The following is a 27,544-nucleotide window of genomic DNA, read 5'->3' as shown; positions in this document are numbered from 1 at the left end:
CGAGACCCCCGAGATGGAGCCGGCTGGGACGGCCCCGACCCCCTCGCTGCCTCCCCTCTGGGACACTCGGGGTTTGCTTCGTGCGAGGGGGGAACCAGCTGCAGGCGACACCCCTGGCTCGGGCACCGTCCTTCTGTGGGGCCGGTTTGGCTGTTGGTCCCCAGCACAGACCGGCTCCGGCTGTGCTGGGCGCCCTGTGTACCGTCCTGGTAGCGGGCAGGGTTTGGTTCAGAGCCTAATGAGCCGAGGTGGATTTGAGCAGCAGGAGAAATGTGTTTGGATGGCCGGCACGTCTGTGCCTTTGGGCTGGCTGGAGTTAAAAGCTCTTATCTTCAGCGCTGAACAGACCGGACCCAGGGAACGACTGCATGAGGCTGGAAAACCTCAAGTAGCTGGCTAGAAATGGCTGCTTGCGTTAGCAGCTCTGCTTGCTAAATGTGTTGTTTTAAATCACGATAAAGCATCGCACAGTCGGGGCCCCCGAATGTCCTCGGAAGCGAGCGACCTGAGCTGCCGTGGGCTCAGCCTCCCGGGAGGCCATTTGGAAGAAGTCTCTCCAGCTCTTTGGCTTCCTTACATCAATACCGTGACTTTCACAACATGGTATTTGGAGTCTCCTTCACTTTTGGAAGGGCGGATGCAAATTGCGTGGCGTTTTCCAGCAGCAATTTGGGAGGCCGTCCGAGCTGAGCATCGCTGTGGGCTGGGGAGCGAGGGCAGCCCAGCCTGGGGACAGCTCTGCCGCTTCTCCTCCAGGGGTGAAATGAGATCTCTGCTTCTCTCGCCCACCGCGTAAACCACGGCAAACTCCCGCTCGCGGCTTTGTCATACTAAGTAGGTAGCGTGGGCTGGGTTATTTAGCTTGAGCTGCTTGACAAAAGAGACGTCATCTTTTGGGCCTGGTAAACAAAATTTGGGTCCCTAGCAGTGCTCAGAGATGTGTCAAATTGCCAAAGCAAGTTAATTCCCCTCATACGCTACTTAAAGACGCTTATTGACTTGGGCAGTTTTTACCCCAGTCACTCAGCGAATCTGGTCCTTTGAACTTCACGAGTCTGCAGATACTTGTTGCTTGTATTTCCCTGCTCTGACATTGTTACACCTCTTGGCTTTGCCTTAAATACAAAGAGAGGATTCCCTGGAGCCAGCCCGTGTCAGTTTGTCTGTGTCCGTAAGTCGGATGCTGCCAGCGCCGAGGGCAGCAGTGCAGCGAGGATGGTGCCGCTCTCCCCTGAGCCCGCAGTCAACAGTAATAAACAATTTCTTCTGAAAGAAACAAGAAAAAAAGAGACTTGTGAACGTAACAGCAATGCCGGCACACGGGACGGCACACCCGCACCCGCCGGTGTGGGAGGTCGGGCTGAGACGTGGTGTCAGGACGCTGCGGAGTGGGACCGCCGTGGGCTGCGTGTCTCTGAACCGCCGCGTGTGGGAGGCAGACGTGGTGGAGCGTGCCAGGGCATCGTTCGGCTGATGTTGGACAAGAGCAAATGTATATTCACAGTCTGTGTTCTGGTCTGGGCTTTGATCAAGTGTCTTATTAGCGGGAAAAGACTGCTGAATAAAGTGGGAAATTGTAGCAAATTAAAATGTCATCAAGGCGTTGCACATTTTTGCTTCCATAATAGAAAAGCTTCCCAACGCAGATTATTCTGAGCCCGTCATATTAGGATACATGAATATTTGAGTCTGGGAAACAGAGGAGCCAGAGAATATGAAGGCTGGGCTTGGAGTCCATTAAATCTATTGCTTCTCCAAGATGGTGAGACAGTAAGTTGCATGGAGGACTCTGCATCGCTCCTCTCCGGCGGCCGAGAGCTGGCTCTTCCTGCCAGCCCGTCGTGTGTCGGGGTGTCCTGTCGTGTGTCGGGGTGTCAGTGTGTCCCAGCGAGGAGGTCCCTGTGCCAAGCTGGGGGTCGGGCAGTTTGTCGCTTAGGGAAGTGGTGGTCTACAGGGACTAAAAGGCAGAAAAAGCATGATAGGGTTATGCTGCAAATTCAGGGGTATATATGGGAGATGGACACGAGTCAGCATGTTTAGGTGACTTTGACCTACACGCGTGTGAACGTGGAGCGTGCCCTGCCCTCGTGCAAGGCTGCTGGAGCGCGGGGACCACGTTGGGTTCCCTCTTCTCTCTTGGGAGTCCCAGCAACGTGCTGACGTTGCTGGTGGCTCCTGCGAAGCCGAGACCCCTGTTAGGAGCCGTGGGAACGCGGCGCCAGCTTGGCGTTACAGTCGATACCCCTGTTGCGCCTGCAGCGTTGGCAGAGGCTGCCGGGACCGGAGCCTTGCTATTTACTGAGCTGATGAAGTAAAACATTGACCAAAACTGAAACCAATTATGCTGTGATTAGATAAACGAGCTGGAAGTGCGTTAATTAATAATCACCGGCCCAGGAAGATGCAGCCATAATGAGTCCTGTGCCTTTTCTGTTGTATAAGCATGTGCAAATATATTCTTCGGCAGAGCATTAATTAAATGTTTTAACGCACGAGGGTGTTAAATCCGACTGCCGGGTGCTCGCTGGAATGCAGCTGCTCCCAGCCGGGGATGGTGCGTGCTGCTGGGAGGAGGAAGATGAGTGCTGCAGGTCAGCCCGAGAGCCTTCCCCTCCCCAAAATCCTGTCCAAGAGGCATGAAATCAGGGGTGCCGCTGGCACGGCACTGCGTTTTGCTGGCCAAGACCATGGCGAGACGATTGGGCTGGGATGAGGTGGTTGAGCTCTGACCTCTCCTTGCAATGAGCAGGGCTTTCAGAAGGTTTTTTTTCCTTTGGTGAGCAATGGGAAGCAGAACTGTCTGCACTGACTGTGTTGTAATGGCCTTGCTTACTCAGAGATGAAGGTAAAGGATTTGGCAGCCAGTGTAAGCTGTCTTTAAGAGCAGGGTAGGAGTGGGTTTTGTTGTAGGCTTTTTCTTTTTAACATAAAAGTGAACCCCCATATGGCACTGCATATTTAGCGAAGAACTTTCTGGTCTTTATTTATCCAGCATATTAATGTTGCCTTCCCATGGAAACCTGGGTACCAGCCGTGAACAGACACACGACCCCAGGCAGAAGACGGGGCCGGCTGCAGCCCTTTCGCGTGGGGCTGTGCAGCATCTCCCGTGCCCCCAGGTGTGAGGCCAGCGCAGCCCTTTGGGACAGGGTGGGCTGATTTGGGGTGCAGGGGAGCAGCATCCCTTTGGAACCACCCTGGGAGTGGGGAGCAGACCTGGCGCTGGGCTGTGGTCTGCATCAGCCGCTGCCTTCCCTGGGGAGCTGCCGATGGAGCACCAGCCCCCTTTGCTTGATGTGGGGCTGGTTTTACCCCAGGTAGAATGCAGTCCTGGGAGCAGAGGGTCAGAGACCATCCTCTTGTGCCTGCCACCCCTTTGGCCAGCAGCGGAGCTCAGCAGGACCATGCCGTGCGGTGGGGGGACTTGCAGTGAAGTCGCCTCCGGAGTGGGGACCTGCAGGAGTCCTCCCCACCCCTGGGAGGGGGAACGCGATGGACCCCTGAGCACTGCATCCCAACCTGATCCTGTGGCATTTGGCCTCTCCGGAGCTGCCTGGCCCACTTCTCCAGGGTACAGCTCTTGCAGCTGCTGTGAGCTTCTGGCCGTGACCTCCATGGGCAGAACAAGCTGCCTGGAAAGGCTGCGTTCCCTCCTGCTTTGGGCATTTGTTACAGTGATATTTCTCCCCGTGTTTTCCGTTGGAGATGTGGGTGTCTGAAATAAGTGTCTCTTCCCAAGCCTGTTCCTGCAGTTACGGCTGGCTCAGTAGTTAAAAGATGTTGTCTGAATAATTTATTTGAAGACTATTGCAAATTTTGCAGAATAAATTATTCAAATATCATTCAACCAGCTCTACCTGCCCTGGCCCTACAAGGCAGAGCGGGTGACATCTCTTTCCCCTGGCAATGGAGCGGTGTCCCCAGGCCAGCACCACCCTCCCTGCAGTGCCCCCCGGGCAGGGGAGAGGTTTTTCCTCCCAGAAATCCCCCTGAGCATCGTCGCTGCCCCTGCAGAGCCTCGGCCGAGCAGCCGGCGCTGCAGAGCTGTGGCTGCTGCTCTTGGTCTGCTGATGCTTCACCAGGGCACTGGCTCATAGGCAGCACGTTCTGCACATGCATCTGGAGGGGAAGAGGAGGAAGGAATTGGTGTAAAATCAGAGTTATTTGTCCGAGGTGCACGGGCCAGCCCCGGCGCGCAGCGGTGAGGGCATCCCGGCCGTCGGCAGTGCCGCGATGCTCCCCGCACCCGCGGTGCCGTGGGCGCGCAGGAGGGAACACGCCGGGTGCTGCCGAGCGGAGCTGCAGCCTGCGCCAAGCGCTCGCTTGCACACCCGTGCGCACACCCGTGTCCCCTCCGAGCGTGCACGGGCACCCACTGTGTGCGGAGGAGGATGAGGGGGACCCGCTCCAGGTCTCCCCCAGATCCAGAGAAGTCCAAGACTTACCGATGCCGTAGCCTGAAACCAGGGCGGCTTCTCCGCAGCCGTAGCTGGGCTTGGTACCCAACGTGATTTAAGACCAGCTGCTTTAAATGTGATCGTAATATTCTTACTCATCACTATTAATAATGATGTTACTACTTCTTAATGATGCACAAAACTGTCAGAATATGACAGATGTAAAGCCCTTTTACATCAAATTTAACTGTCAAAGAAACGCCATAAACGGTTGGAGAGGAGCACGTTTCTCCTGACGCGAGGTATCGCTACTACACTTCTTGAGGTTTATATTTTTCTTTCACTTAATTGTTGATTTCTGCTTGAAAAGTCAGAAAGTTACTTAAGGTCAAGCAGAAGCATTTTGGTTTTTTAAATGAATAGATAAAATTATTCCCATTAATGAAATTTTTAGGTCTGCATGCTGAGATAATAACATGAGGTAATCAAATCTCACGCTTCAGGGCATAAACTGATTGACTATGAGGGTCAGGAATTACTTTTCCCGTTGCTTAAAGAAGTGAACAATGGCCTGATAAATGACAAAGGCTTATTTGTCTCCAGAGGACATTACACTGGCCGTTCGGACGATGAGACATGAAGCAAAGTCAGAGTGCTGATTCAGTCTGACATAATTTTGCATCTTCTCTCTGTAAGGGGACACTGTCGGGTTTGAGTCCCGAGAGTGAGCGGCTTCTTCCAGCTCTTGGGTTAGTTCTGCCACTCACACAGCGGCTGTTGCCATCCGTCTCGGGGGCGTGAGGTGTTCCTGAGGATTTCTGCTGACCCCGGGGTGGACGAGGAGCCATGGTCCCCAGCGTGGACCTTGCCTGCCCCAGGTGTGGGACCGGGGCTGTGGTGGGCACCATTCAGTACCCAGTACCGCGACACCCCGGTTTAAGTGGTCCTGCACGGTGGCGAGTGGCAGCGGGCTGTCTGCTTCTGACGTGGAGACGAGATCTTCCCCCAAGGCTCTCACGTCTCCGTGTGCTGCAGATGGTCAGGGTCATTGAAAATACCTTTTTGTAATGGTTTTAAAGTTTTGTAATGGTTTTACATTTTGTAATGATTTTAAAGCCAGGCAGGTAACAGAAGGTAGTAAAAGCTCAGCGGAGTTGCAGGAGGAGGGTGGTGAGAAGCCCCGGTTGGCAGGACACTGGGCAGCATCGCTCGCCGTGCCAGGGCAGCGCAGGGGGGTGCGGGCAGGGAGCCCCCGGTCCCCGCACGGGGGTGAAGGCAGGAGCTTGCGGCGGAGCGGGGCGGTTGCCTGCAGCAGCGAAGGCTCGGTCGGACCCGTGGTTGTACTGACCAAGGAGTTAAGGATGGAGCTGGGCAAAGGGTACGGGATGTGGGGTGTCTGGCAGGGCTCTGGGCTGGGGGCTGGGCTCCCCATACAAGGCACTTCCCACGTCTGCGAACAGCCAAAGCAATTCCTGCTGTTTATTTACAAACCCTACGAAGACTGCTTCCCCTGCGGGCTCGTTGCCAGTCAGGTAGTGCCTTGGCAGGACCTACTGCGGGACTTTTCTCTAATGTTCTTTTGTATTTTATAATTCAAGAACATGGTTATGAAGATTGCCTTTTTTCCTATCAAAAAGGCACAGATAAAAGCTTATAACGATGATGAGGAAATATGTATTCTTCTCCTCTGATAAGGGGTGAGGGAGGGGAAGGCATTTCGGCTGTATCAGTGTAGAGCCTTGGCAGGGCCCTTGGAAATTAAACTCATTACTTAGAGATTTCACACAGCAGATTGCAAGCCTTTCTGCTTGGACGGTACAAAGCTTTTTGCAGAAGATTTTGACTGAGAGTCCAAATTAAGCCACAGAATAACTACTGTGCATCCTCTGAAGTGTAGAGCTGGCATTTATGTCCAAACTTAGAAAAAAAAAATATTTATTAAATGGCATATGAAAATAATTGTCAGGACATTATAGAAATGAAGTCATGCTGCTTGTGTCACAGCAAGCAGTTACAGGCAGAAGAAGGCACAACTGTTGGGCCGCTCTCACAAGACGCAGGGCTGTGCAGGTTCGTTATGGGGATGAGGTTGTGGCAGAGCAGGTAACGCACATCGGGCGCTGTTGCTTCACCAGCCCTGGCACTGCTGCGGATTTCTCCCCGTGCGGGGTCCACGGAGGGACGACCCACCGCAAAGCTGGCCCGAACTCAGAGAGCAGCCTGTGCAATGCATAACAAATCGGCAATAACCAGTGAAGCTTGAAAGCCGCTCGGGTCTGATATTTTACTGTCCTCCGGAGATACCTGTTGTCTTCTTAAGGAAATTCTGAGCCTCGGTCCTCTCTGGTGCCCGAAGGGTGAATCCTCCTCCTTGGGCATCCTCTCACGAGTGCTGCCCTGGGAACCGGAGCCTCGCCACGAGCCTCGCCACGCGTCCTCCCCCTCTTCCCGACAGCAAAGCCGCTTCTTGCACAGGAGCACAGAAAGCTCTTTGTAAGTGCCAACGCCGAGCAGCTGCTGCATCTGCATCCCTGACCCCACCGACCGACCGGCGGGTCTCAACCTCCCGGCAAAGAGATCCGACCCGTCCTGGGCATGACGGCATCCGTGGCAAGGTCACTGTATGTGGCTTCTCCTGGGGCTGTCAGTAATGAAGTCATTCCTTCCCCTCCTGCCAGAGAGGCAGGAGGCGGCTCTGGCTCCCGTGGCTGCCTCGTCTCAGGAGTCTGAAGAATATCTAGTGCTGCCAAATCAATAGGGCTGCCCGGGCACCTGTAATTGGGCAGCAGGCGATTCCCGGCAGGCTTGCCTCTCTCTGTCTCACGAGCTGCTGTCAAGGGTGTCACGCTTGATAAATGAGCTGGTTTATAAATGCAGATTTGAATTTTGGCTACAAGTTTTATTCCACGGAGCCAGAAATTGGGCGATGCTTCAGGAGGACAGCGGTAGATTGCAGATTTTGGAGCATTAATTTGCTTTTCAAAACTATCTGGCTGCCAACCTTGCATCAGAAATGCCTTGCTGCTGATTTGGGAGCTGAGCAATTGTTTTTACCCTTGCTGACTCTCTGGAAGTATCTTCTAACGCCCCGCAGCACTGCACACGCAGCTGGAGTCCTCTCCTCCTTGGGGTTACGGGGTGTATGGGGTGAAGGCGTGCCCCCGGTGAACCTCGCAGCAGAGCTGCTGGTGTGATCCGGTGGGATTTCGGGCAGCGCCGAGTTCCCCGTTCCCGACGCGGCACGAGCCTCCGTGCCTGATCCCCGAGCTGCACGCTGGACCCGGGGAGGTGGCGGCGTGCCGTGCCGTGCCGAGGGGGCTGCTGGCGGGCACCGTGCCGGCTGCCGCGGAGGGGCTGGGGGCTCCGTAACCGCAATGCTTTGGCGGGAGGGAAGCCCCCGCCGCTGCTCGGGCGGTGCTGCCGGCTCAGGCCTGGGCGGTTTGGGCAGGAGAGCCTGCAAAAGCACCGGCAGAGCTGGGTCTGCTGGCTGCAGCGCAGGGGAGGGGAGGGTCTGCTCTGGATTTCCTTGCGAGCAGCTTTTCCCCTGGTTACGGCTGTGCTCCATCACGTCCTATCGGACTTTTCATCTCCGATACCTTTGGTCAGGCTGAGGGAATCTAAGACCCTTCTCCCAGAGGACAGACTCTTTTTTGACTTAATCTGGGGAAACAGACTTAGATCAGCCCGATTGTGTTTAATTTGTCAAAGCTGCAATCCAATTACAAGCAGTCGAGGTCGCCCGCAGGTTTGCTCTCCCCTCTTCTGCTCCTTGTTCCGCTCCTGCTCCCCGAGGAGATGCTCCGGCTCCCGGAGCCGGGGTGCTGCTGCCACACATGCCCTGCAGGCATCCCCCCTGGTCCCACGGGGATCCCCCCTGGTCCCCTGAGCCCGAGGGCATCCGAAAGGAGAGCTCAGCGCTGGATCCAGCCACTGTGCTGGTGTTTGCTGGTGCCTGCTCTCCCCTGCTTACGGCTGTTGTGTTCCTATTTCCACGTGCCGTGGAAGGCACCGTCCCTGTGCTCCCACCCGTCCCCCAAAAAAGATGCAAATCAGTGCAATTCTCCTTACCAAGGTGCAAGAGGAAAGAGAGCAGCTTTAAATTGTTTTAAACTGAGAGCAAACACCAAATCATCCTATCGGAAAGTGAAAATAACCTCTCGAGTTGATCCTTCAGCCTCCCTTGTCTATTAGAGCTGTATTTGCTTTGCATTGATAACTGTATGTCATTTCTCATGCAACGTCCGTGTCTGTATGTATTCAGTTTTAATTCTGTTTTTAATCACTATTTTCACACTTACTCTTGGCACACAGGGAAGTTGTCAATTGTTGGATATTTTTAGAGTTTGAATACTGAATTTAATCCTTTTTCTCCTCCCCAGTAAGAGATGCTAAAAACCTAGTTCCTATGGATCCCAATGGCTTGTCAGATCCCTACGTGAAGCTTAAACTAATCCCTGACCCCAAAAACGAAAGCAAGCAGAAGACCAAAACTATCAAGTGCTCCCTGAATCCTGAATGGAACGAGACATTTAAATTGTAAGTACAAGAAAAATGTTTAAACTTGTAAACTAATTTTTCTCACCCCTAAGAATTAATGTGATTGTATTTGCTCTGATTTAATTATTCAGAGACATTAAGCTGATTCAACTGAGAAATAATTCTTTTCGGTCCTGTAAGTGTGACTCAGAAGCACTCAAACCACTGCCCTGACCCCTGATCAAAGCCAATTATTTCAGGGCAGGAACTCTACATTCTCCTTTTGAAACAGATGCGGTTGGGAAATTAAATATTAGTGAGCTGAATGGTCATTGAAGACCATCCCTTCATTTTGCATCCATGTTCTTATGGAGCATGGAGGGTCACGGTGGTGTAGCAATGGCTTCCAGAATAAAATCATCCCTTTCTCTTTCCTCTCTTCCAGCCAACTGAAAGAGGCGGACAAAGACAGGCGGTTGTCTGTGGAGATTTGGGACTGGGATCTGACCAGCAGGAATGACTTCATGGGCTCCTTGTCCTTCGGGATTTCTGAGCTGCAGAAGTCGGGAGTCGATGGATGGTAAGAGTTGCAATTGTTTTAAAAACACTACGGGCAAAAAGCAGCCCTCATCTTTTTGTGCGCGATGGAAGACGCGTCAGCCCGTCGTACTGACCAACTCCCTTCTGTTCAAGGACCACCAGCCGTTCTGGCCCCCGTGTCAGGTGCTGCTCCACCTCCCCGACTGGGGAGAATCGCTGGCGCTGGGCTGGGCTGGGGGGTGTCCCGTGGTGCCAGGACAGCGTCTGAGTGCCTTGCGTGGGCTGGCTTTGTGTCACCTCCTCCGTGTCCTCCTGCCCCTGGCAGGGTTGCTCGGGGGGCTTTTCCCTGCCAGGGGCGCGCACGGACACGGGGCTGCTCCGCCTGGCGTTCACAGCCAGGAGGGCCGGTGCTCCCTGCGGGCTCTCGCTGTGTAGGCTTCAGGAGACGGCATCGCCTGCCGAGCATTTGCCGAGCAAGCGTTTTCCAGCATTTTCTGGTTGGATTCCCTTAGTTTCCATGCTGGGGAGGCAATGCGGCTTCATCAGGCGTGCAGGAGAGCAAGGCTGTGAGCGGGTGAAGGGCTGGGGGGGACACGCTTTGAATTGTGATTTGTGGTGGGGGCAGCCGTTCTGCAGCACGCAGACTAGCAGAACTGGTGCTGAGGGGCATTGTTCAATAAACAGAGGAATGCTACCAAAGTGTGTAATTACTGTCACTCGTTACCATACGAAAGATGAACACAGTGGGTCTGTAACACTCGCACTGAATGGGTCTCTTCATTTCCATTTTATCTCCCCCAGCAGGACACATGCTGCCTTATTTCCCTTTTTTTTTTTTTTCCCCAGCCACTGATGCCTGAGAGCTGTGTTACCTTTCCATGTCAAGTGTAATAATTGAAAATAGATATTATATGTCTTTTGGAAACCAAAACCTGCATGCTATTAATTTGCATTCCGCGAGTTGAGCAAAACACCCCGGACTCTGTCTTTTCCACCGTGGAAGCCGTACGTGTCTCACTTAAAGCAGAGAGCGGAGAAGAGGAGGAATTAGCAGGCGGGCTAGCCTGCCCGCACATCTCTTGCACAGGGAGGTGGGCCAGAGGGCTGGCACCATGCGGGGCACCCGCTGCCTGCCCTGGCACAGCCGGGGCTGGGGGAGCAGAGCTGGGGGTGCTCCCTGCCGCCGTCGGCCTCGTCCTGCCCGTGGGGAGGCTGCAGTGGGGCAGGCAGCGGGTGCCGTCCCCCCCCCGGGGAAAACCGACCCCTCGTGGGGTTGTCGGCAGGGTCCAGCCGCGTTATTGTGCGGGTGGCGGGGCTCAGCCTGCGAACCTGGCTTGCCACAAACCAGAGACGCAGCTTCTCTTCTGGAAAACAGAAGAAAACTGTCGCTTCCCCCAAATTTCCAGTCACCTGTAAGGATGCGTGTGTGTTGGCTGGGGTTGGTGCGCTGCCGGCTTGTGACGCAGCCCAAAGTCTGATCGTTTTCCCAGCCTTTTAAAAATCATGTAAGTGGAGATCTAAGTAATTTTCCTTGTCACAGGATTTGGCTAGAATAAACTCTGGAAGGAGCTCTGATGTATATTTCATATCTAAACAACTGCAGTTAATGGAGAAAACAAGCTCAAAGGAAGAGCCTGTCCCTATATTATGCAAACAGTGCTTTGTTCGTTCAGTGCAGCCTCTGTAGATAACACCCAGCTGATAACTGTCCTCTGGCTGCCGGGAGGGTTCGCCGATGGAGCCAAGGCTTTGCCTGCGGCTGTGTGAAACGCCTCAGATCTGAATGACATTTCCATGATTTCTGATAATTGCTGCTTAGACTTTTTTCCTTTTTTTTGGGTGAGCGTCTTGGCTTTGTGCTCAGGGTTGTCGGCATCAGCCGGGCACTGTCCGGCTCTGCGTGCTCTCCCTGTGGAGCCCAGCCTGCCTTGGCACCCGGGGCAGCTTGATGGGGAAGGAGCTTGCCCGCTCGTGTGCCCGTGGCCATCACGAGAAAGATGTGGTTTTTGGGTCAGGCTTGTGTTTTGGAAGAGGCATGGGTGCTTTGTGGTGTCTGCCGCAGTGGGTAGCAGATGTGCTTTCTGGGTTGTGATGGCTGGGGTCACCAGTACAGCGAGGGACCCCAGAAACAGCCCTCCCCTCGGGTGTGTGTCTGGGAGCTTGCTGAGTGGGACGGTTTGGAGGTGTGAGGTTTGGGGGGGGGTCTTCTATCCTTGAGGAAAGGGTCACCTGGATGCCGGTACGGCAGAGGCAGAGCTGTGCTCGGAGCAGGAGCTGCGGTCCTGCCTGCTCGCCTTCCTGCCTGCCTGCGGTCCTGCCTGCGGTCCTGCCTGCCATCCTGACCTGACTTTCTCACTGTGTCCCTCCAGGTTTAAGCTGCTGAGCCAGGAGGAGGGGGAGTATTTCAACGTCCCGGTGCCTCCTGAGGGAGAAGAAGGAAATGAGGAACTGAGGCAGAAATTTGAGGTGAATTGATTTTTCTTGGGAACTCGGGGGTTTTCCTCACTGCCTGCCATGTCCTTGGCAAGGGGCTTTCCCTGCCAGCTCTTTCCCCGGCAGCACAGGGAGCGCAGAGCAGGGTATGGCCCATCACTCCTCCCTCTCCCTGCTTTGCACCCACTCCTGGGGACACATGCCCTTGGCTGGTCTTTGCCAAGGCTCTCCGGGGCACGCCTGGCTCCGGGGCACGAGCTTCGAGCGGTGTTTCCAGGAGGTAAGTTGTTCAGTTACGTTTAGCAAAAAAAGTCACTCTGAAGATGTGAAGCTTTCCAGCAATGGTTCGGCTATGTTGAATAATTAACAAGGACCATATGGGAATGGGAAGTTTGTGATGCATCTGGAAGCGGTTCCTGCCTCGCTGGTGCAGCGCTGGGTCATGTCACCATGCCCGGCTGGTGATTCCAGGGCAGGGGAGACCAGAGAGACCATGGGTGCTTCGAGCAGGGACCTGGCCACTCCTTGGATCCCTGCAGCTGCGCAGCTTCTCCAGCACGAGACACGTGGGGGGCCAGGAGCAACTGTGCAGCAGTCCGAGGAATGATGGGGAGCTGGGACAGACGAGCCAAAGGGCTTCGTTTTGTAGAGATTTGCAGAAGAGCAAGTTAAGGCAAAAGGATTCATATACACCAAGAGCTGAAAGTGTAGGGCTCATTCATGTGCAATTTTTTGGTGGGATTGACAGGGTGGTTTTTAATTGTAGCACGTGGAATGCGCCATCCATCTTGCCCTTCTGGAATACTCTCTTCTAATTTGAAAATACGGTGACCTCCCTGTGCACGTGTGTGTCTGACTTTGTGCACGGTAGAAGCAGGTAGTGGATTAGCTGGGAAAGGGAACAGTTGTTTCTGGTGGATGAGGAGATGAGAGATATGGAAATGATTCTTTGGCACTTACGTCAGGTTGAAAATACAACAGAGAATGTTGCACAGTGCAGAGTTCTGTGTAATGCTTGCTTGGTGCCTTGTGCTCCACAAAGAGTGTGCTTGATCCCGTATCTCTGCTACCTGCGGGTAGGAAGGAGTCTGAAATCCCATCATTTCTAAGAAGTTGTTTCTTCTTACTGCAAAAAAAGCAGCATAGCAAACATGCCCCTTTCATTTGTGTTGTTTCAGACAATGTCTGTCTTTCTGTTAGGGTTACATAATTTACAGTTTGTGTTTGCCAAAATGAGTATAGCGTAGCTAGAAGAGGAGGTACTTCAATTAATGTGTTTCCAACCCTGTATTCCAATTAAAGAGGGATGAAGATCCTGGATGTCCCAGGATGACCTGATGTAACCGTGCTCTGATGTCAGCACGTGCACGTGTTGTTGGTACAGCAGTTCTACCCTTGTTCTGAGGTGCCGTATAATAGGATTTGTTCATCTTTTTTTTCTGTCATGCTGCTGATTATGAATTAATATAATGAACTAAGATAAATTAAGATATTAATATAATTGGATTTGGAGCTAATCTCAGAAAGAAACCCTTTCTTAGCCGTTGAATGTCATGGCAGCCTCTGTACCCTGCCTGGTGCACTGAGACGGGTTTTTAAGAGGGTGATGGTTGGGTGAGCTGGCATGGGGTGTCAGCGATCCCTGATGGTGCTTTGCGCCAAGGCGTTACCGACAGAAACACTGCTGGGGCTGCCGCAGGTGTAAGCCTGGAATGCTAAGGCAATACGTACGAGCCAGTGATTTATTTTTCAATACCCTAAGTAATCCATCCTTCCCGTGGTGTGTAGCAGTGCGCTCTCAGCCTGGAGAGTGGGGTAATCTGATGAACCAAGCGTGGAGACTATGCTAACTGATCTACGGGCTAATTGAGGCAGCCAAGTGACAGTGGAGGTCGGATGAGTGGCAGTGCCTTGTCTGAAGCGAGCCCATAACTTTGAGGGGAAAGCCAGCAGCAGCAGCCAGAGCCCTCAAAGGGAGCAGCGGGTGCGAGGGTTTGGGGTTGCTGCCAGCTCTGGCCCGTGCAGGTGAAGTGCAGAATACTCCCCTGGGGAAAGCACTGGGGGTGCCTGTGAAAAGCAAAGGACATAAAAGCGATGGGCTTTTCCGAGTGAGTGTGGATATGGGATTTGAGGGAGCCAGAAAGGCTCTGCAGAGCCTTACCACGCCTGGGCTTCCCCGAGGAGCTGGCCCAGCAAAGTTGCTGTCAGCACCGGGGCTTTGCGCTGGCGGCACCAAGGATCTGCACGGAGGTGAACTAAGGCTGGTGAGATTTCCCTGCCAGTCCCTGAAAGATTCAGTGATGCTTGGGTCCAATTCCCCAAAGAAGCTTCAAGGAGAAATGTCTATTTACTGCTTAATAAGCCGTGGAAGATCTTGCTGAATGATTGATCCCGACATTACTGAATTAATAGGTCTTTGCCATTTGTCAGTATTGCTAAAGTCTTCCCAGAACCCTCAGAACGAATGTGGTACATCTGGAGACTTACATGAAATGAGCCATATGTAAAATAAAATAGTTGCCCTTATGGTTGTCAGCGTGAACTCCATAATTATAGCACAGGACTGGAGAGTTAGTTCCTTTTTCTCCTTCCTTTTTTTAATCTCATGCTTATCTCATTTATATATAATTTCCCTGAATATCCAAGAAAATATAACAGTTGTAATACAACAGTTGGCGTACAACCAACGGTTGTCAGCTCTAAAGAGCTACCTACCTGCTCTTGTTGCATTCCATGATGTTCCAGTGGTGTGAAAACGGTATGTATGTTGGAAGTCAGATGATGAGTTGTCTACAGGTCAGAAAATGCATTGTCCAGAGGTGTCATTTCACCCTGCCAGAGTACATCTGTACCCCCGCCTTGCTGTGTCTTCCCCTATTGCATCCTCCTTTGTGAGCGAGTCAGCGTTACAAGGAAAGAAATCCCTGGCCAGCTGAGCCATGGCTCGTGCTGGCGTCCCGACGGGCGAGGAGTGCGCTGGAGCCTGGCTGGGATGCAGCAGCCAGGGTGCTGTCACGGCATTTCAGGTGACAAGGACTAAAAAGAATCCGCCAATCGATCTGCATTAGTGCTGCTTGATTCTGCCTGTTCCCGAGCAGCGCGAATCAACGGGCCAAAGTTGAGACGCGTGTGACAGGTTTATATCTTGGGTGGACTTAACATTGCAAAAGCACCCGGCGGAAAGGACTGAGGTGTCAGCCTGGGCGACGCAGAAGACGGACGGACGCTCGCAGAGCTGCCGGCTGGAGCAGTGCCCCTTCCTGGCAGCCTGCGGTGCCGTTCTTGGCCGCGGTCCTGCTGCTGCGCTTCTTGCAGCCGTCCATCCGCAGCGGGCCCGTCCTGGGCTTGACAGGAGAGCATCCCGAGCCGAAAGCACAGCGTGAAGCCCAGCACTGCATCCCCTGCCAATTCTGCTCCGTCTTTATCAGCTGCCTGCTGGGATGGCTTGATAGATGTGGACGTCAGCTGCTATTGCATAAATTCAGATGTAGTAAATTAACTATGACAAATGGAGTTGGATAATGAAGGTCAAGGGCTTTTTTTTAAAAATTTTTTGAGCAATATTTGGTACACTTCAGTTGTAAACCTTAAAGAGGTCTTGAGATTGCGTGAGCATCAGGAGCGTACTTAGAACAGGTTAAAGGACTTCTGTACTCACTTGGAGACAGACATTAGAGACACTCGATAGCAAAAGCAAGGCACTTCACTTGGGAGTGATGATCTTTAGATCTCCCCGACTCTTATTTTGGGCTCTTTTTGGGAAAGACCTTTCCCCCTCTTGGCCAAGCTACATGCTGAGCCTGTTTTATCAGGGGAATCGTGTTGTGTTATATCCTCATCTTGCCTCCTATGAACATGCCGTAATGCTGCAAATTTAGGTCAAGTGGAAGGCTGGCTGTGATTGAAGCAGCCCCTCTTCAAACACAGGCTGGGGAGCAGCTGTAAGCAACAGGAGGGACCTGAAGTCGCTTGCACACGTGGGTGCCAGGCACTTGCCCGGGTGTCTGCCGGTGCTGCTGGTAATGCTGTGTCTGAAGGTAGCCAGTTTTGCTGGGATGAAGCACGTGAAAATCCTCTTCCTTCCCCCCTCTTTGTGTTACTCTTTTCCCCTCTGCTCAGAACCAAAAGCCTCCCCCGCTTTGGTCAGAGTTTCAGGGAGTCCCGCGGCCAGCCCCAGCGCCGCTGGGCTGCAGACCTGCAGGAGGACGTGGGCTCATCTGACGTGCAGGGGTGTGCTTTTGGGTGCCATTTAATGGAAGTGTAATATTGCCCTTGAATTTTATTGCAGCTTGTTTTCACAGAGGTTAATTTAGTGTCAAATCTGATCTGACGAGATTGTTTTTCAGCTGTGCTAGAGTATTTAGGAAGCTTTCTCAGAATATGACTATTTTGCCTGCTGATAAGTACACCTTGCGTTTGGAGATAGCTTTGAAATACAATAGGGTGAGGACTGCTGAAGGCAAAGTGACACAACACAGGGCTGGCTTCGTGGAGGAGACGCAGAGGCTGCTCTTGTTCAGTTGCCCACGTTTGGATCCCTCTTTGGCCAGGTTCGATGAGCAGCTTTCGGTCGGTGCCAGAGCTGCTGTTTGTCACCGGAGCCGATCTGAAGTAAAATGCTCTGGCTGGGTATCCCCTTCTTTTGGGGACGTTGCAAAAGCCTAAAGATTACCATGAGGAAAAGCCCTTGTGCTTGGGGAGCGGTGACTTTATTTTCTTTCCAGTGTATGCAGTTTTCCCATTGGAAAGCAGGCATGCCGCCTGTGCGGCTCCGCTTGCGGCAGCAGCAGGTACCGGTACTGGCGGCTGTTGGATGATTTCAGCCCCCTCCCTGGGGCAGAGCTGCATTAGCAATTATGATGTTTGCAAATCCTGGAGACCATTCCTTTAGTTTCCAGTGCAGGAGTTTTTCAGATGTGTCTAGGTGCTGCAGGTGACCTTGAATGGAGAATTTTACAGCACGGAGAACCTTGCAAGAACCAATTAGCAGCAGCAAAGGCTTGGAGATTACTTGTGAGGCTCCTATCTGGAGGAGCTGTGAGCAGCAGCCAAATTGAACTGCTGGAATCGGGTTAATGGAATTTCATGCTAGACTGAGCTCAGTGCAAGCCTTACACTGTCGCATATTTCTAAAAATTAAAACCGAATAAATTGTGAGATAGCTTTTACAAACTGTGGTTCAGCAAATTAGATAGCCCCTGGACCAATGAGGAGGTGCCGAGCCACCGATGAGATTTTGTGTTTAAAAATGTGGGGGTTTGTGAGGCTCCTTAATAAGCAATTGTGATTGCAGCAGCTCGTGCGATTGCTTGGGGATGCAGGAGGAGTGCTTTCTATTCTGGTTTGTTCAAAATGGATTTGTAGCTTCCTACGTTCAGCCTGAACTGGCACGGGAGTGCAATTCTTTCCAAGATCAGATAGTAACGGAGGTGGAGCTGGATGAAAAGTCCTGTATTTTACCTTAATGTATTTATATTCACCTGTCCTTTTCTGGTGAGGTGAGAGACAGAAGCCAGCTTCGAGAAGAAAAAGCTTATTTAAGCCTCTGTTTTATACTTTATGCTCTAGGTCTAGGGTGATCTAGAGCATGTTACAGGGTAGCTCCCAGGGCACGCAGGCTGCCGTGTCCTGCTGGCTGCGGGGAGAGGGGTAATGGAGTAATGGGCAGATGTGGTTCCCAGTTGCTCTCGCAGAGATTAACTGGGAACCAGCCAAACAGTGCAATGTATTGGGACCGGTAATTTCCCCAGTGCCCTTCTTGGTGCCATCCCTGTCATGCTTACAGAAAAGGTTCCTGTAGCTCAGGGTGGGCTTTGACCTGGAAAAGAGCTGATTAACACTGGATTTCAGGAGCACTGTCTGGTTTTATAATGACCTTTCTCCATAGTGTTTTCAGTAATTTTTTCTCTTTTCTCCCTGTCCCATCTCCATCTGTGCAGAGAGCCAAGATTGGAACAGGGTCCAAGGCTGCGGATGAGAAGACAACAAATGCCATCTCTAAGTTTGACAACAACGGGAGCAGAGATCGGATGAAACTTTCGGATTTCAATTTCCTGATGGTGCTGGGAAAAGGGAGCTTTGGGAAGGTGCGGTACAACATACGCCTTTGCACTTTCTGTATTTAACACACACCTGTAGTATTTCTAAGCTGCGGCCGCGTGGCTACTCCAGCATGGTCTGTCCTCGCTCTGCCTGGGAGCAGTGGTGTCACAGCAATGGGAGCCCGGTTTGTTGGCTCCCTTCCAGACTGTGCGACTGCTGTATCACAGTGATGAAGACCTGAGATGTCTGATCAGACCATCGCAAAAATCAGATGGTCTCTTTTGGGAAGCCGGGTGCGTGCTCTGTCTTTAAAGCTCTTTTTTATTTGGCCATTTTTTTCTCTAATAATTACAAATATATGTGAACATTTTAATTAACTTTCCAGACCGGTTATGAGTGGTAACAGAATTTCATTCTTCTAGTAATTATGTGACTTGGAGCCTTCATTTTTCTTGGGGTCTTGCCAACTTTGTCATGATTTCCATTAGAAATTCCAGTGCTCAAGTGGCTGCTTGGGCTTCACAGCCCGGAGCAGGAAGGAAGGTGGGCTGCCGTTGCTGCGCACCAACGCGGCGTTTGCTGGTGTGATGGATGGCCCGACACCGCTCTGATTAGTGAATTGCCTTAATGGCAGGGAATATTGTTCTGCCTTTGGGCCCATCTCTTGGGCCGGCAGTGGAGGTGAGGAGGGAATGCCAGAGGAGCGATGCTCACCCATCGCCCGCTGAGCACAAGGGGTGAACCCACCTTTCACGGCTGGCGCCCATTCCCTTCCCTGGCTTTTGCTACTGGTGTTTGAGCTCGGGGAGGTCCCAGCCTCTCTAGACGGGTGTTTGCTCCCTCTCTGGAGGTGGACAGCCTAGAGATCCACTGAAGCATCCGTCACAGGAGGAGAACGGGGAGTTCCTGATGGTCCCCAGCACCCCAAGCATCAGCCTGCGGTTCCCTGCGGGTGATGCTGCCGGGGAGGAGGCTGCCGTTACTTTGCGTTTTACACCTTCGCTGCGGGTTGGCAGCCTGGGGGAGCAGGAAAGCCCCCTGCGTTGTGCCCATGCTGCTACCACTCAGTAATGTGTACGTACCCCCGTTTCCACATCGGTTTTGCTCCCTTTTCTCTCCCTCCCAACACCTAATCCCCTTTAAAGTCTATGCCTGGCATCTGGAAACTCTGTAGTTGTGGTTTCCCGCCCCCCTCCTCTTTCTTTTAATGTGAGAAACATTAGCAAACTCTTCAGTCGGCATCGTGGCTTATGTAAGGGAATGTGTGACAGAAACTGTTCCCTGGAACAGCATGTTATAAATATGCTAATTAGCACTTATTAAAACAGCACGTTGGTTTCTACGGTTAGATGCAGCCTCACCCTCACGTGTGCCTGCGCCGCCTCCCGCTGCCCGTCGCCCCGGCACGGGGACACCGAGCTGGCACGGCGGAGGGTACTTTGCTACCTGCTCGGTTTGCACTTAGACAGAGGTGCCAGATGTTTCGGAAGGAGCCGGACAGAGGTGTGCAGATGCACGCCATGCCGGCGCTCGGCTGGCGGGGAACGGAGCCCGGCTCGTTCCCAGCCCGTGGCGTGCCGAGCGGCCGGTTGCGTCCGTGGCAGCGGCATCCTTCTCCGGGGCTGGCACCGCCGGCTCCCGTCCTTGGCTGTGTGCTGCCAGCCTCCCGCCTCCCAGCACCCACTGCTGCTGCCATTCGAGCAGGCTGTGAGAGCTCTTTGGGTATAATCACACTGTTTTAGTGAGTCTTTGTCTCAGGCGTAAGCTTGTTAACCCTTTGGCATCAGCAGCTCAGATTCACTGCTTAGTATTTTTCTCTCTCCACCACTATGGCTGTCCAGGGTCAGGAGTACCTACGAGTTGGCCTCAGTGCAGTGTAATAAACTTCCTTTCTCTACATTCAGCATCAGAATATCTCCAGTTATTATGCTGGAGCATTCCCAAACAAATACACTATATTACAGGAATAGATCAAGTTAAATATCAGCTTTTTCTGCACAAAAAAAAAAAAAAAAAATTTAAAAAATGAATGCAGTCTACTTTCCAGAGAGCGAGCCGGCAGAGGGAGGTCCCCACAGAGCCAGGCATCAAGGTTTAGGGGTGGAAAATAGCTCAGGGGCAGGGGCTCGGGCGTGCGTGGTCCTGGCTTAGCGTGTTCAGCCCCAGGGCGACTCTCGGAGCTCCTTGGTGGTCTTGGGTCTTCTTGGGCTGGTCCCCGCTGCTGCCCACCCCGGCTGCGGGGTCCGTCGGAGCCCCTGGGAGCTCCAGCTGGTGGCAGTCCTCCGCTGGGCTGGCAAGGGGAAGGGAGATGTTCCTGACTGAAGAAGGCAGCACTTGGCACAGCCCACCCTGGGTTTGCTTTGCTGTAATATAAATAGAGGAGAGTTAAATTATGTGGCTTGCTCATATTTTTGCAGCTAATCAATCTGTCATGCTATCAAGCTGTCAATCTTTTCGGGGGGTTTTATGGTGTTTTTCTGAGCAGGGCTGATTCTTTTGCCTCTGCAGTTATGGATTACAATGCAATGGGAGACAATTTTCTTGTCCTATGATAATCTCCAAGCTGTAAAATGCTCTCCTCTCCTCTCTCGGTAGGAAACGTGGCAGAAGGGCTGGCAGCTGGCGCACTCGGGCAGGGACTCGGTCTCTGACTTGCGGAGTTGTGCTCTGGCCCCTGGGCACGTGGTGAGGTTTGGGCGCGCGCTCCCTCCTTCACCAGCCTGCATCTTGTGCACGGCTGCGTTCAGGGCATTACCAAACGGCGCTGGGTGCATTCGCTTGTTTGAATCTTTCCGTATTTACAGTGCAATGGGTCCCAGTCTTTTTCTTTGTCGTTACCAGCCCTTGCTGAAGCCTGCTCGTCGGTGGCTGTCCTCCTCCTGAGATCTTAGCCGTGCCCGTGCTGCAGTCACCATAGGAACTGCGATGCCAGCGCGCCGGAGCCAGCTGTGAGCCAGCCCCTGTCGCACCCGGAGCACCGAGCTCCTCCGCACAGCTGGACAGGCTGCGGCTCCATGCCGCAAGCTGTCGCGCTGGCATCGCACCGCCGAGCTGCCGCGGGCAGGGTCGGAGCGAGGCGGCGTCGGAGACGGTCGCGTTAAGCCCCGCGGGCTGCGAGCAGCCCCGTCTCCTGCTTGGAGAACAGGCCAAGTCTGCTAATGCCTGCGCAGACTTCGTGCCTGTCGCTCAGGGTGCAGGAGGTATTTTCTCGATTGGCCGTAGGCCAGAGCCTGCAATCTCTTCCGCATATGCAAATTCACAGTGATTACAGCATCCTGAACCGCGTTTGTCTCGATGTGCGCTTCTGGAGCCGCTCGCTCTGCCAGCCCAGATGTGAGAGAGAAATATAGTAACGTGTGGTTTTCAGCATCCCTCTGCACTCGCCCAGACGCAGGCTCTCATACTTGGCCTCTTCACTGTGGGTGTACGTAGTGCAGCTGATTTTTAGGCAGCTGCAAAGTCCTTTTGCCTTTTACATTTCAGTAAAGCAGGGCTGGTTGGCTCAGCTGTGGCTCAGGATTGCCGTGTCATTGGGAAGCTACCGCATGAAACATTTACAGTCCCTATAAGCCCTAGAGCAGTTTTTTGCATTTAATGCGGTACACCAGCCAACCTCTGCCTCTTGCCGCGCTGCAGAGACCGGGCGCGCTGGGCTGGTGGTCGTCACATCCCCGCTCGGGTGGGAATCGCCCACTGACGTCTCGGTGGCACCCACCGCTCTCTCTGGGGTTTCCTCCTGTGCAGGACAGGCTCCGATCGCCCCGGCAGAGTTCAGCTCCCCTATGTTGTTATCTACTGCAGCCCAAGCCCCTTCTCCAGCAGCTGGTTTTACCTTTGCATTTGATCTGTGAGTACCCCCAGGGAAGCCTCCTGGTGCGTTTATCCCTGAACATGCTCCCTTACCCCCAACAGCACACTCTTCCCTGAGAGTCTCCAAGCAAAATGTCTGGAGAAGCACCAGGATGCTTTCTGAGCTGTGCCTGGCCCTGCAATCTCCCTGCTTCCGAAGGGGGCTCCTGCTGCCACCCCCTGCCCCGGTGCGGTCCCTTCGGGGCAGTAGCAGACGCCGGGCTCAGAGCTGCCCTGGTTTAGTTACTTTTTCTCTGAAAGGGTTATGGATAGCGAGGTGGGTCTGCATATAATTGATACTGCATATAATACACTTACTCCCAGGTAACAGGCTTCATCTTCCCACAAACTGTGCGCTTGGAGCGGTCGCTTCTCTTTTCCCACCAACTTTGAATGGCCAAAGCCCGTCTGCTTTTGTCACTTGAAAATCAGCCCTGTTTTTTAGCACGGCACTTGTAAATCTCAACGCGTGTAAAAACGGTGAAGATAAATGGAGGCAATGAGCTGAAACGGTTCAGTTTGTGCCGAATCACAAGGGAGGGCAGGGGTGCAGGCTCCACGTGAAGCCGCTGTGTCTGCTGCCCTGGCACCCTGTCCCGCGGCTGCAGGCAGGGCACCAGGGTCTGCCCATGCCCACGGGCACTCCTGCGAGCTGAGCTTGTCGATTCGGTGCAAAGGGCTCTTGCAAGACACCTCAGGGAGCTGGCAGCAGGAAAAGGTGAAGCACAAATCTGGTCCCAGTGCCTGTGCCTTGCTGGGCTGCATCACAGCAGCACGCTGAGCTGCTCCGGGTTCTCAACTTCCTTCAAACGTCAGCGAGTAAAGGAATCGGTTACTGAAGTCACTGACACGCTGTCAGTCTGCTTTTTAGCCCTGCCGACGGATGAGTGCGGCGTGTGGCCGCTGCAATCCCAGCCCCGCTGATGAAAATGTAAATGTCAGTGGCTTCTCCAAAGCACTTGGCGCTGAGGAGCCCCGATGCCTTTCCCGGCTAATCCTGACAAGCAGCATGTCAAGGACAGCCAGCCTCGCCAGGGCTGCAGCCAAGCGCCTGAAACGAGCCAGAGCCACGTGCTTTCAGAAAGTACTCTTCCCCGTTGTACTGTTATTTTTCCCTCTAAGAAGTGGGTGGGCACCGAAGACCTCGGTCCTCGAGCTGTCCCCCCCGCCTTGTCCCCACTCCTCAGGCTGTGTCCCCTGCCGTGCCACCCCAGGGCTGGCACAGCGCTGCCCTGTCCCCAAACCCCAAAGAGGGCTGCTCTGCCCCGGGACGGGCTCTGTCCCAGCTCCAGCGGAGGAGCCGGGCGCGTTGCAGTGGGGAGCGCGGGGCTCCAGCTCCGTGTCGTCTGCCTGAGGCCACCAAGAGGGTGAATTCTGCTGTCCTCAGTGTCTCAAAAGTGGTCCCTGAGACCTGCTCGCGTTTCCTCTGCCAGTCTGCTACAGTCTGAAATGCATTTCAGTTCCACCCTATTGATGTTGACTTCTCGTAATTTATTCTCAAAACACCCGAACTCCCGTTCCTGATGTGACTGGAGGATTTCTGCAGACTCTTTCAAATGGAAAGCAATTCATTTCCACTGAGCGCTCGAATCTAACATGATGAGCGAGTGCGAGGAGGGAAAATGGGAAGCAAAGTGTGGTTTCAGAGTCCGTTAATTTTGCCGGCAGCCCAAGGAGCAGCTTACGCTGATGGACCGTGGTGGATCAGTCTGGGGATCCTCACTGGGGCTGATGGGATTAACGAGGGAAATTTGCACCAGCAGAAGCCGTGCATCCCATTTATTGTAATAAATAAACCCACAAATGGGTGAAACTGGTTTAAAATGGGAGGTTGGATGGATCCTTCTGAATGAGAGGGGCTTTGGCTGGGTGATGGACCAGCACGTAACTGGGTTTTGATCACTGCGCACATTGTGGAGGGGGTGTGTGAGGCAGAGAAAATCTTGCATTTTTTTTCTTGCTGACTCTTTTCCACTTTAAGTTTTTACCACTTTGTAATTTGATGGATTCTGTGTTCAAACTCTCGCCAATACTGCTTGCACCTTGAGGGTGCCGAACCGGGGCCCGACTCGGGGGTGAAGGTGATGAAGGGTGATGTGTGGCTCAGACGTCAGCGAACCCCTTGGACTGGGTTCCTTGAGGCGATTAGGTGGCGAGGAAGTAGATGTGTTACTTGTTAGACTTAGGGCTCCTAAATACTTTTGGAAAAACCACTGGTAGCTTTCTGCATCACTTGGCACCTGAATCTCTTTTCAGGGTTATAATGGGAGCCACAGGATAATAAGCGAGCTGTTATTTTTAACTACTGGCCGTGGCAAGCTAGAAGCATCGCAGATCCGTGTTTTCCTTTACCCTGCACGTGTCCTCTCCCCCGTGCAGGTGATGCTGGCGGAGAGGAAGGGCACGGACGAGCTCTACGCCGTTAAGATCTTGAAGAAGGATGTTGTTATCCAAGACGATGACGTAGAGTGCACGATGGTTGAAAAACGTGTCCTGGCTCTCTCCGGGAAGCCTCCGTTCCTGACCCAGCTCCACTCCTGCTTTCAGACGATGGTAAGTGCCGGTGCCGCAGCCTGTCCCTGGGCAAAGGGCAGAGTGGGCTGGGGACCCTGCTGGACCCCGAACATGGAGCGGGGGGAGTCTGATGCTTTGCAAAATGGATTTTAGTCGCTTGGCTTCAGGGGTGAGTTTGTGGGCAGAAACCCTCTTCTAGAGACCCGGTGTCACCACTTATTTGGGACCAGTGCCTTTCGGGGTGGCTGCAGGGTGCCTGGGAGCTGTGTGGACGGAGCTGTAGGGACTTCTGCCCCGGTCACGCATTTTACCTTCTCTAAAACACACCTTTGCTTTTATTCGTGTTTCTTTTCGGGATATACATCCCTACACTTGCAAAAGCAGCCATGTATTTTCTGCCTTGACAACCTCACAACTTGTCCAATTTGCTTGCAAAAGCACTTCCATGAACAAAATGTGTGTGTGTGTTAAACTGGAGGCAGTAAGGTACAATATCTGCACCCCTGAGATTTTTTCATCAGGGAGCTGTTGATGGCATTATACGTGATTTCCCAGCCCCTCAGGTGGCCCCCCCAGCTGGTGATATCTGTTATGATTTGATAGCAAAGTGCTGCGCTTTTTCTCAGGATTCATTCTTGTGGTCAAAAACCTGAGTAAAGGGTGAAACCTAATAAAAAACACAGGAAATTCAGTTTGAAATGGGCATGCGATTGAGTTTGTACAAATCAGAAGCAGAGAGGGGGAGTGGGGAAGGGGACGGAGGACCTTTAAAGCAATCTCTGCCCAGCCGCCAAGCAACCTGTGAGTGAAAACGTCCAGGTACGTGTCAGTGGGAGCGGGGAGAGGGAATCAGCAGAGTCCTTTAGAACGATGACAATGCTATCCAGGAGGATTACATTTTAATATTATCCCAGAAATTTCATTTACCAAACACATTCAGTGTATTTAAAGCCTGCGGACTGGCTTTGCAGCACAGTAATCAAAATGTGGCAGGAGAAGCTATTTCACACAGCATCTCTCTGGCATCTGAAGTGAGTCAGCGCAGGATTATTCCTGGCAGACCTATAGTAGCTTAATAGTAATCGTATTTGTAATGTAATCAAAATGTATAGCAGGGTGTATTATCAAATGCTGGCACAAAGCACTTTGATTTCTGGGAGCAAAGTCCAGAGCACACTTCTCAGCCGGGGCTGTTAGTTCAGCGACTGGTGGGAGAGAGACAAGCCCTAAATCTGCGTTTCAAAGAAAAAGTGAAGATGAGCACTGAGAGCGCTCCTGCCTGGGTCTGAAGGACGAGAGAAGCCCTGTGCTGGCCCAGCTGTGGGATCCTGGGGTGCTCTGCCCCAAAAAGGTCCTGGGTCAGAGCCTGGGCTCCTGGAGGGGGGTGAGCTGGGTGTCCCTGGGTGTCCCCGGGTGAGCCGTGCCTTCCCTGACCACCTTGCTTCCCTCTGGGGCTCAGCAGCGAAAGGCACAGCAGCAGCAGTGACACTGATAAATGATAAATAACGGGTGGATGGAGAACTCGGCTGTTGTCCTGGCTCTGACTCTTGTTCACAGCGTAGAGTCAGGCAGGAGATGGACGAGTGGTTAATTCGAAGAAGGGGGGCATTGGAAGGAGCCCCAGGAGTTGCGTCTTGGCTGCCTAAGGAAGGGGCGTGTGTGTTTTACCAGCTCCGTGCAAGTCTCTGCCGGGAATATTTATGTATCTGTAACTTGCTGTTGCTCAGTGAGTTCGGATGCTCCAGACTTGGATAGACCCCGTCCTTTTCTGCCATAGACAAGAGCCAGGACAGCTTTCCGTATCCATCCCTCTTCCAGCCTGTAGGCTGGCCAGCCATCTGGCTGCTTTATTCATGATGTTTTTTTCTCTGAAGCACCAGCATTCTCTTCTCCACCCAAATGAGGAAAGCTCAAATCCTGCTTTTAGAGCTCAGCTGGCTGTTTCAAGAGACCATCTTTTTAATATTCTTCCTCCTTGAAGTTGATCGATATATTTAGGAAACAGCTGCAAATGAGCACAATATTGCTTTGCTTTCCAGCTACTGTCACAGGCTGACTAGCGTGGCGGTGGCTGCTGAAGGTGACTTTGCTGCCCTGTGCCTTACTGCTGAACTGGATTGACGCCTTGGCAGAGGCAGTCATTTACGGAGGGGTATGCTCCAAAATTCCCAGCCATCTGATAAGCTGAAATCTCTTTTCTATCCCATCAGTGCCACATGTTTTACATAGGCTGATCGGCCCTTCGGTACTGTATTTAATTACCTTTGAGGCCGCCCCGCTGTCAGGGTGCGCTGTGCATCGCCACGCTGTGCTGTGCCTGGGGTGCAGGAGCTGATTACCCAAGTTACTCTGTAGCCCTTATTATGGTAATGCTCACATTTGCATATCTTCTGGGCTCCTCATCCTTACTGTCTTAAAAGCAGGGCAAGGTTTATTTAAGGAGGAAAAGAAGAATGGGAAATATTATGAATTCTTATGTAATGCTGCGAACCTGGAGCTCTCGCAGTGCTCCAGCCTTTGTGTCTTTCCCTTTGTGGTCTAGGGCTGGGGGGAGCCCGGGGATGGCTTTGGGCTCCTGTGCGTCGAGGCCCCACGACTGGTTTTTGAAGGCTGTAGAAAGTTGCTTGTTGTAAGAAGGGTGACTCAGGCCTGATGTTACGCAGCGCTTTGCTGTGCTCATCCATAACTGACACGCACAGGTCGGAGCGCAGATGTCTGCTGGCAGGGAAGATCCACTTGGACAGCAGTCTGTGTCCCACTCCTGCATGCACTCCGGTGGTCCGGAGCCATTGCTACTCCCTCCCTGAGAAACCTCCTGCAACGGTTTAGGTTGGTGGTTTTGGCAGTCTTGCACAATTTTCTTCACAGCCGTTTCCCATTAGAAAAAAGAGCTGTGAAACATCAGAGGAAAGTGGCATTTCAAGGGCATGGATTCCCCAGGGTAAAGGTGTCGCTGGTGTGGAGCTCCTGCTGGCTCAAATCTTGTGTCTCCCGGGACTTGCAGGGCTCGTGCTAGAGCTCCGTTCAAGACGCGGCATGATAAAATCCAGCTGCTTTTGTTTTATTAATCCACAGTTCTGAGCTTTGTGGGGATGCTTGGGTCTTGTTTCTTGCCTCGTTGCTCTCCTCGGGGTTGATTGTGGCCCACGCTTTCTCAAATTTCTAGCAATGTGTAGAGGACTGGGCTTACACCCAGCAGGACTAATGGTAGCCACGAATGCAGGAGCCATCCTGTGTATACAAGCCCCTCGCCAGCTCCCCGCGGTCGCTGCGGCTCCAGGACAGTGCCCGGT

The 27,544-nt window shown here is 52.9% G+C and overlaps 1 protein-coding gene across 2 annotated transcripts in view; it reads left to right on the top strand.

Moving 5' to 3' along the window:
* The window catches only part of PRKCB (protein kinase C beta), a 131,693-nt gene that overhangs the window by 74,024 nt on the left and 30,125 nt on the right, over positions 1–27,544 (top strand). For both annotated transcript variants that reach the window (XM_075058348.1, XM_075058347.1), the window contains exons 6-10: positions 8,777–8,933; positions 9,319–9,453; positions 11,783–11,879; positions 17,786–17,932; positions 24,117–24,290. In XM_075058348.1, coding sequence (XP_074914449.1) covers positions 8,777–8,933; positions 9,319–9,453; positions 11,783–11,879; positions 17,786–17,932; positions 24,117–24,290 — 710 coding nt within the window. The remainder of the gene's footprint in view (positions 1–8,776; positions 8,934–9,318; positions 9,454–11,782; positions 11,880–17,785; positions 17,933–24,116; positions 24,291–27,544) is intronic.

The sequence above is a fragment of the Buteo buteo genome, chromosome 27, assembly GCF_964188355.1.
Source record: "Buteo buteo chromosome 27, bButBut1.hap1.1, whole genome shotgun sequence".
Taxonomy (NCBI): domain Eukaryota; kingdom Metazoa; phylum Chordata; class Aves; order Accipitriformes; family Accipitridae; genus Buteo; species Buteo buteo.
Note: the sequence above shows the minus strand (reverse complement) of the source record. Positions and strands in the feature narration are given on the sequence as shown.